General features: G+C 40.9%; 1 protein-coding gene across 4 annotated transcripts in view; it reads left to right on the plus strand.

Moving 5' to 3' along the window:
* Positions 1-288: 288 nt before the first annotated feature.
* Positions 289-10,305, plus strand: part of Eed (embryonic ectoderm development) — a 28,761-nt gene continuing 18,744 nt past the window's right edge. The window contains exons 1-4 of one of the 4 annotated variants that reach the window (XM_028770616.1): positions 289-875; positions 4,019-4,171; positions 8,547-8,639; positions 9,808-9,873. In XM_028770616.1, coding sequence (XP_028626449.1) covers positions 762-875; positions 4,019-4,171; positions 8,547-8,639; positions 9,808-9,873 — 426 coding nt within the window. In that variant the 5' untranslated portion in view covers positions 289-761. Of the gene's footprint in view, positions 876-977; positions 1,463-4,018; positions 4,172-8,546; positions 8,640-9,807; positions 9,874-10,305 lie in introns of those variants that run through there. The other 3 variants (XM_028770619.1, XM_028770618.1, XM_028770617.1) reach the window with 3 other exon arrangements.

A 10,305-nucleotide genomic window follows, 5' to 3' on the forward strand; every position in this document is an offset into this window, starting at 1 on the left:
GGAGGAGGTCGGTCTCCGTAACCCAGCGCGAGAATATGCCTCAGCGCATGCGCACCTCCAGGTGGGACCCTTCCATGTGCCAGATGGGGGAGGCGAGCGGAAAACAGCCTATAGATTTTGAATCTCTCCCTTCAATAAAGAGTCTAGGCTGTGAGGAGTTCTGTGAACGCTCTCTCAATGTTGTTCTCCCAAACTCCGCATCAGGGACCGTAGACGCAGACACCTAAAACAAGAAGTGACTTCTCTTTTCTCCCCCCTCCCTCTGGGGCAGTGATGGTCTGATCCAGGCCACAGACTTTCGCTCGTTTGCAGCGGGTCGGAGATCGAAGGATTGAGCCAATTGCGGATGAAACGTCTTGGCAAGGAAGTGGGTGAGGGAGCAGCCCTTTGAGTTCCGCCTCGTCTATAGGCGCTGGTGGGGAAGGGGGACCTAGGAAACCCTGTCCTCTAAGCCAGCAGAACCGACGCCTCGGTGCAAAGTGCCGAGAGGGCGGCGGGAAAACCGCCCGCTGCGACCAGGGGACGGGAAACAGCCAGGAAGCCGTGCGGGAGGGCGCGCGCGCGCGCGCCCCTTTTTCAGCAGTGTGGCGGGGTCGCACGCACGCCCGCCTCGGCGGCTGGGCGCGATTTGCGACAGTGGGGGGAGCGGCGGCGGTGGCAGTGCCGGCAGCTTTGCGGCAGGCTCGGGCCGGGCGTGCTTGACGGCGGTGTGGCGGAGGCCCCGCCCGAGGCGGCAAGAACCTGGAGGGAGGCGGAGGAATATGTCTGAGAGGGAAGTGTCGACTGCGCCGGCGGGAACAGACATGCCCGCAGCCAAGAAGCAGAAGTTGAGCAGCGACGAGAACAGCAACCCGGACCTCTCGGGAGACGAGAATGTGAGTGCAGCCCCGCCTGTCCCGGGGCCGTGGCGTAGAAGTTTCAGGTTCTTTGGTAACTGCGGTCGGGGCGGTCGGGCGGGCGGCCGTGGGGGGAGGGAAAGGTGTCACCCGCGCTCTGGAGAACGCAGGCGTGCGGGGAAGTCCAGTTTGGCTGGGGCTTTCGAGCTGTGACGGAGCCTGTTAGCGAGCAGAAAGTTGGAGAAGAGCGGGTTAAAGGACCCAAGGGTCTGCGAGGTCTGCTCAGGTCATTCCAGCGTGGGAGACGGAGTTTGTTCCTTTGGGAGACTTGACGGTGATTGCGAATCTGAGATTGTACTAGTTTAAAAGGCATGCTGGAGGTAAGAGATTCTGTTTTCCCTGGAAAGTTGGTAGGAGGGGACCTCCTAAGGACTCGAGGGGTTGTGTCATTGTAGAGCACTACGGAGTCTTCAGAATGGTAAGTATAGATCTCTGGCTTGGGCTTCCGTGACCGTGCGGTTATGTATCCCCTTTTCCATGGAAGTGCGGTGTGCCTTCGTTGTCGACGTTTCTGTGGAAGGAGCAGAATCGAGAAGATCGAGGACGGGGAGCCACCTTTGATTAAGGCAAGGGAGGGAACAATTTGAAAGTTTTTGCTTAGTTAGTGTAAAGGGATTGGAAGATTTCAGACCACCGTGGTAAAGTTTGTATTTGAGCCAAGTGTGAAAATTAAGTGAAATCAGTGCTTAGAGAAATGCTGCTCCGTAAAAAATACTAGACACGTGTTCTAATAATGAGTTACTTATATTATGATAGGGTAGTGTAGAGGCTTTCGTCTTTCGTGTAATAATTACTCAGAATTTAATGAAAATGTCAAACTTATTTATAATTAGGACATTGTCAGGGAAAAATTAAGTGAAAGCTCATTTTATTTTTTCAGACTCCTAAGGTACATTTTTTGATGGTTTCTAAAGCTATCCATTGCCGAATGATTGGGTTAGTTTCTGCTTTGATCTCTTCAAAGAGGGAGGAGACTAAATGTTTTGTTATGTGTGGCTTTGATACATTATTGAACCCTTTGGGGTCCACTCAGAATAAAAGGTTTTTTGTTTATTTGTTTGAATCAGAGTCTCCCCGTGTATCACATAGAATCTCCCTATGCCACCCTCACACCTGTTACCGTCTTACTTTAACCCTCACCGTACCTAAGACTACATCAAGTGTACCATCATGTCCTGCAGAATACTGTGGATATATATATATATATAGATGAAGCACATAAGATTACAAACCAGACCAAGTATAAAACTTTAAAGTATATTTAATATTTTTGAGGGCCAGAGTCATAAATGCTCATTTGTATAGCACATACAGGAGGCCCCAAGTTCTGTCCTCACCAAAAGATGTGCTTCCCCCTGTTGTGTTTTATTTTATTTTGTTTTATTTTTTAAGTTTTGCAACAGGATACTTTTTGTTGGCCTGGAATCCAGAGATCAACATGCCCCTGCCCACTAAGTATTATACCAAAGGTTTGTGGCACTAGGGCTGGTACACATTTAGATGGAGTAATATATGTATTTCTTAACACAGTAAGTTGCAGGTTCTGCCTTATTCTGATGGAACCATTGATAGAAGTGATAGGCTGATTTTCACCACCTGTAACTTGGGATTTTTAACTGGAAAATCCAAAATTAGAACTTTTTGCATATAAGAGCAATCAACAGGTGAGGAGAAACAGATAAAATGTGATTTTTCTTTTTTTAAATCAGTCCCATGCTGGCTAAGATCCTTCTGCCTTTGCCTCCCAATTGCTGGGAAACAGATGGCCTGGCTGGAAATGATTTCAACTTTGGAGACCAATTTAAATCGTAACAATTTAAATTTCCATTAAAAGCTAATTGTACATTTATATCAAATTGCAATTCAATCACTTGTAAGTCACCTGCTTTGTGTTAAGTACTTTAGTTCTTGTTTTGGGAGTTTTTTGTTTTGTTTTGTTTTTGTTTTTGAGTCTCACAGGCTGGCCTCAAACTCATGGATATTCTCCTGCCTCAGCATTCCAAGTACTGGGATAATAGGAGTGAGACACTATGCCTAGCTTTCATTTCATTCTTTCTAGAATATTGTATTTTCTTAAAAGACATTTTATTTTGGACCAATGTGAAGTTTGAAAAACTTTAAGAGCTAATGTCTTTAAATGAATTAGTGGTTTTAAAATACTTTTTGACGCTTTTATTTATTTTTAACCTTTTATAATACAAAACCAACTTTAGGAAGCAGTAACTTACACCACAAAAGCAGTATAGACTTCATGGACTTCACTCCCCCTGACAGCTCTTAGACACACTCTGACAAAATGGTTCCTCTGGACTGGACTTGGGGACTGCTACTGCCCCAGGGTAGTACATGGAAGTCTTTGTATTCCAAAGAAGACTTAAGTATGGGTTCTGAACTGAAGAAGTCAGAAAACTTCTCAGTATTCCCTGAGGCGATATCTGTTTGGACAGGTGATAGTGTACAGAGTTCAAATCTGTGCACAGAGTTCAAATATGTTTCATAGTAGGATTCAAACTATGAGGCGAATTGCATTTACATATACTCTGGACCATGGAGGACTTCTTTAAAATTCTAAATGGTTTATGATATAAGTAAGTAGACTTTGCATAACAGACGCTTTCTAAAACTATATTGAATATAGGAAGTATTAACACTCTCGCCCCCAAATGGCCAACCTGAGTAACAGATAAATTATGAAGATGTGTAGTACGTCAGTCAGATTTGTTGAATTATGTGTTAGTGAAATACTGAATCCTAGCAACTCTTTGCCAGCAAGAGAGCAGTTAGTTTTCCCCAACATTTCCTTGTCTACTAGTGGCATTTTCCACAGAGCTGTGTAGGAGTGAATGAGGCATTATATTGGTGTCACTGGTGTAGACCAGTGTCTTATTTAAAGCCTAGATTGCATATATCTTTCTTAGTACTGTGTCTTTGCTTTCTCTGCAGTGTAAGTTGTCCACAAGTATTCAAATGCATAACTGGATTTTACATCCCCAACTGTGGCCAGGAGTATAAGTCTCATTATTTGCACACTTTTAATTCAGCCATCTTTTTAATAATGAAGACCCTTGCTTTTAAATACCGTGCACAGTTGTTTAATGAAGTTCCTAATTTACTGCTCACAGGATGATGCTGTCAGTATTGAGAGTGGCACAAACACAGAACGCCCGGACACACCCACAAATACACCAAATGCACCGGGAAGGAAAAGCTGGGGAAAGGGAAAATGGAAGTCGAAGAAATGCAAATATTCTTTCAAATGTGTGAACAGTCTCAAGGTATGTACAGGAAGCTCTAAGCTGTAGACTTCTCTCAGGGACATGGGATACCCTTTGAAAAATACTGTGTTTTAAAGGGGGTTCTGTTTGTTTAAGCTGAGCATTATAATCTGTCACACAGTCAATTGAGCTTTGTTTATCCTTGTCCTTTACTTTAAATGTATCATAGTAAGTATTGTGGCCTGCTGTTGGTTTATTTGTTGATCCAAATAAAGGGCTTTAAGAAGTGTTACTCTTAATATTTCAGTAAACTATAAAACCAAAGCCAACTTCCGACACATCAGTTACTAAAACAGAATTGAGTGTGATCTATTAACTGGACCCTAGCAAATGTGAACACATCTTAACTTTTACAGTTTTAAAGACATTCTAAAATTTTGCTTATACTTGTCTTTTAACAAAACAAAGTGACATTTTTAAAACTTCTGGGTTTTGGGTCCAGCCACATGGCTTAGTGGATAAGGGTGTTTGCTGCCAAGTCTAACAACCTAAGTTTAATCCTTGGAACCCAGATGGTGGATCAAGAGAATTGATTCCAAAGTCATTCTTTGATTGTCACCTGCCTGGGAAATGGGCCTTTATACACACACACACACACAATCAGTCAATCAATGAATCAATATATTTTATTTGTATTTTATGGACATTGTTATTTTGCCTACATGCTGCATGTCTGTGTGAGGGGGTTCCTACAGGTGTCGGATTGGGAAGCAAACTGCATGAAGAGATGGAAATGAACACTGGGTCAGAGTGACTTGGTTATCTTGGCTCAGACTAGTCTACTGGTCTGCCTGGATCAGGGAGTCTAACACCAGGTGGTTTTATTGTAGCCATATTCAAACAGTAGAATTTAGAAAAGGGTCTTCAGGTAACAATAATTCCCATACTCATTTCAGTTCTAGGCACACAGTAAAGGTATGAGTACATAGAAACTCTTTCACAAAGTATATGTGACCATGAGGGCGGCTTCTATAGCTAAAAGACCTAGACTCTCTGGGACTGTTCTCCGATAGATAACATAGATGTCTGCTGGCCATAAAGTTCATGTGACATCCACTAAGGATGGGTTTAGGGAGGAAAGAGTCTAATTCTATAGAATTAGGGTGAGGTTTGTCCCTGCCGGGAGCAGGTTAGCAAGAAGGTCACCAGGTCTTAAACAACCCCCACTCTCAGCGTTCTGGGTGGAATGCAGGTATTTAATTTTTATCTCCAGTAGAGAGACACACCTGCCTCATTAACATTCCTGGTTCTGTTGGTGCTTATGTGAGTACTAGGCCCTTGTGTCCTCTAGTATGGTTCCTGGGAATTGAACCCAGGTCTTCTGCAAGAGCATACCATTGAGTCATCTTTCTAGCCCAAAATCAATGTGTTTTTTGTTTTGTTTTTTGAGACAGGCTGTATAGCACTGGCTACTCAGACAAAACTGGCCTCGAACTCAGAGATCTCCCTGTCTCTGCCTCTTGGGTGCTGGGATTAAAAGGCACGTTCCACAGCTGTCCAGCAATGTTTGTTTTTGTTTTTGTTTTTTTAAGATCATGTCTCCCTATGTCACCAGGCTTGCCTCAAACTAGTCATAGTTCAGTCTTCTGTGTGTTGTGACTATAGGTGTGAGTGCTGTGCCCCATTTAATAACGTAAATATGCAAGATTTAGGAGAAAATAAGGAGTTAGAGTTAATTATTATTCTCAGCAGCACTTTTATTTATTTAAAAAAAGACCACTATTGGTAAAGACTTTTAGTGTTTGCTTTAAATGGCTTATATATCCATTTACTGTTTTCTAAATTTTGTGGGCATTTTCCCCATGAGGAAATATATATATATATATATATATATATTACATTTATTATGTAACTTTATTATATATGTTTATAATATACATTCTCTCTTACAGATGTAAGTTTAACTTTGTGAGAAAAACTTTGGGAATTAATATCTAAACCCTCCCCCAAGAACCCCTTCCCCAAATCTACTCGATAAACAGGCAATGATATGAAGACACGTTTCAAAAGATGAAGTAGGACTATCCAGATGACACAGTGGTTAAAGACACTGACCACATAAGCCTGGACACCTAACATCAGCCTCAGAACCCACATTAAAAAGCAGCTTCATAAGTCATAAGTTATCCTCTGACCTCTGGGCTCTATTTTCCCTCCCCCATCACCCACATACATGCACAGTAATAATGAATTTTTATAAAAACCATGAAGTACTATTGGTGACTAGACACATGAAAATGTTCATCATCCTTAGCAGCCAGGGATATGTGAATCAAAATGACACAGGTTCTGTCTCTCCTCTGTCAGTGTAGTTACTGTTTTTTAAATGCAATGAGGACAGCTGTAAATGCTGGAGGCAGAGGATACCTGTACACTCCCGGTGGGGATGTAAAATAGTATAGCCACACTGGAAGTCAGTGTGCAGATTTTTAGAAACTACAAGTAGAGCTACCATAGGATCTTGCTGCGCTGGGTCTACATATCCCCATATTAGAGGAACGTCTTTCCACATTTGTTGGAACTATTTGCAATAACCAAGTCAGGTCAGTTTGGGTGCCCATCAACAGCTGAGTGAAGAAATGTAGATACAGAAAGGTATTTGATTCAGCCATGCAGGATAAGCTTTAGAAAGGAATTACTCAGGAAGAAGGGAACTAACGGTGATAAAGAGTAATACCTAAATTCAGTTAAAAAATCATTCTATATGGGGAAAAAATGTTATAAAACTCACTACTTCTACTACATACAAACATACACTAAAGTACCTTAAGGAGAAACTGAAAACCTTTTCTCAATAGAATTTTAGGTAAACTCTTAGCAAAGCATAAGAAACTGACATTTTCCAGTCTGGAGCAAATTTTAAGTGTTCAGTATGGTTAACTGTACCCTATAAGAGGTGAAAACTTCCCTTTAGTACATTAAGAAGTGAAATGTCCATTATAGTTTGTTGGTATTAATTACATTAACTTACTGGCTTTACATACTGTCTCTAGGAGATATTTTTATTGATGTATGTAATTATGTGTATGAGCATGTCTTCCATAGGGGTATGTGCATGAGATAGTGGGGGGTTGGGGTCCCCTGGAACTGTTCCAGGCTGTTGTGAGCCCCTCTTCCCAAACACAGGGTGCCAGAGATGGAGTAGAGTCATCTCTAACTCTGGATGATGTTTTAAAGTGCCTTTAAAATAGTTCAAAGCCTGAAGCCCTGGATTTTCAGGAGATAGAAAATAAAAGTTAAAGACATTAAAAGTAGAAGCAAGTAAGTGAACTTAGTCGGCATTAAATACCAGGAGACTGCAATAAAGCCCTAAATGTGAACTGCAACTTAGAAAACTAGTGTGAACAACCCTGTGGTGTGCTTGTCTACTGCATGTAGAGTTAACACCAAAAACAAAGAAATCTCACAGGTTGCTTGCTCTTCCTGTGTGTGTTTGAAGACATAGTTCATTCCCTCTGAGGCTCTACTGTTCAAATAGTCTTGAGGAGGTGATACTTTCCTATGATGAGCCAAATCCAAGGTTATTTAAAGATAACTTAAATTTGTTTGAGTAGAACTGACTAATAAAAGCAGAGGCAGGGATGGAGTGTGATATGCTCTTCTTTCCACGGGAAAAGCCAAATATAATCCAAAGCCATTTGTTGGTCTGTTATATGAGAGAAATTACTGTGTCCTCTGGGCTCAAGAACTTAAATTATATTTACCAAAAGTTCTCAATTTATCATGATTCAGAAAATGAAGGTTGGGTTTAAGAAAGCAGGGAGATACCAGAGTGTTTTCAGGATACATAAATGTTTCCTAACTTGTGATGTCTTTGTTAGAAATCATATATTTTAAGATCTGGAAGTGTGTGTAGTGTTGCAGCTTTAATGTCAGAAGTCAGTGTGTGCATGATATATGTGTTAGTGTTCTATTGCTATGAAGAGGCACCATGACCATCTTATAAAAGAAAGCATTTAGTTGAGGCTTGCTTACATTTTCAGAGGTTTACTATTATCTTCCTGGCTGGAAGCAAGGTGGCATGCAGGCAGACACAATGCTGGAGAGATAGATGAGAGTTCCTCATTTGGATCTACAGGCAGGAGGAGGAGAGAGACACAGGGCCTGGCATGGGATTTTGAAACCTCATGCCCACTGTAGCTAAACACTGCCACCAACTAGGCGACACCTCCTCCTCCTTTCAAATAGTGCCACTTCCTGAGCATTCTAATATATGATGGGGGCCATTCTTAGTCAAACTACCACAGTATATAAGATAGTGAATGACCTGGATTGGGGGGGGGAGAAAGTTAAGTAAAGGTTAGTTTGCTAATGGTTTTTGTTTTTAAAAATATGTTAACATTTTCTTATTTCATGGTTATTTCATATTTTATAGGAAGATCATAACCAGCCACTGTTTGGAGTTCAGTTTAACTGGCACAGTAAAGAAGGAGATCCTCTGGTGTTTGCAACTGTGGGAAGCAACAGAGTGAGTGTTGGAGAGGGGGAGGTTGGCAATAATAATTATCTTGCATCTGTTACAATTAGAGTGTTAAAATGGGATGATTTTAAAATCAACTCTGAGCCGGGCAGTGGTGGCGCACACCTTTAATCCCAGCACTTGGGAGGCAGAGGCAGACGGATTTCTGAGTTCGAGGCCAGCCTGGTCTACAGAGTGAGTTCCAGGACAGCCAGGGCTACACAGAGAAACCCTGTCTTGAAAAACCAAGAAAAAAAAAATGAGCTCTGGATACTGGATTGATAGTATGATTCTTCTGTGTAAGAGGGGATCTTTTGAGAAGTGATAGGGTTAAAACTAATGACTAGAAAGTATATTTGTTATGAAGCAGGTTTTATAGTTTCCTATATAAATATTTTGAATGGCTGAAAAAATGACCTTTATTTATTATTCAGATATGAAAGAAGCCTGTACTTTCAGACTTTCATTTTCTGTGTATCTGTGGGTTCCTGCATGTTTATAGGTGCACCATGTGCATGTGGTGCTCATGGAGGCCATGAGGGGATCAGATCCCCTGGAATTAGAGTAACAGAGGATTGTTAGCAGCTATGTGGATGCTGGGAACAGAACCCTCTGGAAGAATGAATACTCTTAACCACTAAACCATCTCTCTAGTCTCAGAAGTCTGTTATCTAAAAAGAGGTGTAATGAATTGTTTTATACCAAGCATAAATCCAGTAGATTTAAGTAATAGTTTAAAAATATTATTAATTATACATAAAATCATAAAAAATTGTATTTATGGGGGTATAAGGTGACATTTCAGTACATGTATACTTTACGTGACATTCTTTAATTAGTCATTGTTTCATGTTACCAAAGATGTTTTGTTACAGATTTAAAAGAGAGTAAACCATAATTATTTTTAAAATTTTAGACTTTAACTCACTTTGAAAAAGTTGTAATTACACAAATGAAATGTATATTTAAATGTTTGGAAATAGAAATTGTTATTACTAGGCTATTGAATATGGTCTAATATTACATAAAATGTGTGTGGATTTATAAGGCTTTGGTAAGTATACAGAGCTGTTTAAAGCAGTTTCTGTAATGTTATTAAGTTATGATTGCAGCTAGAATGTGTAAGAGATAGAGAATGTTTATCTGAGATGACATGCATATATTTTTGTTTCTTTAGGTAACCTTATATGAATGCCATTCACAAGGGGAAATACGATTATTGCAGTCCTATGTAGATGCTGATGTATCCTTTTCTGAGTTTTTTTTATATCTCTGGTTTAAGACATTTATTTTGATAAGTACATCAAAACTTTTGAGAACTAATTCTCTAAAGCTACTGACCCATCCTTCTTTAGCTAGGAGTGTTGTCACTAGGGGATCCTGGCATCTACATGATGTTGAATTTGTTATGAGGTGGGTGGGGATGAGTGGATGAGTTGAAGCAGAAGCATTAAAAATCCATGAGAGAAATGATGAGCAGAGACCAGCTATTGACCATGACCTCGTGCTTATTGACCATGCTTAGAGGTTTACAATTTTATTACAGTTTTTGGTGTGCTTATTAAATGTAAAGAGAAGGAGGGATATGTTCTGTGGAGGTGTGGTGAGGTGTTGGGGAAGGGGGTGCCTCTGTAGGCCCATGCTGAGGCATCCCTTCCCCCTGAGGGACCATAGA

This window comes from Grammomys surdaster, unplaced genomic scaffold (assembly GCF_004785775.1).
Source record: "Grammomys surdaster isolate TR1022 unplaced genomic scaffold, NIH_TR_1.0 203, whole genome shotgun sequence".
NCBI classification, from domain to species: Eukaryota; Metazoa; Chordata; class Mammalia; order Rodentia; family Muridae; genus Grammomys; species Grammomys surdaster.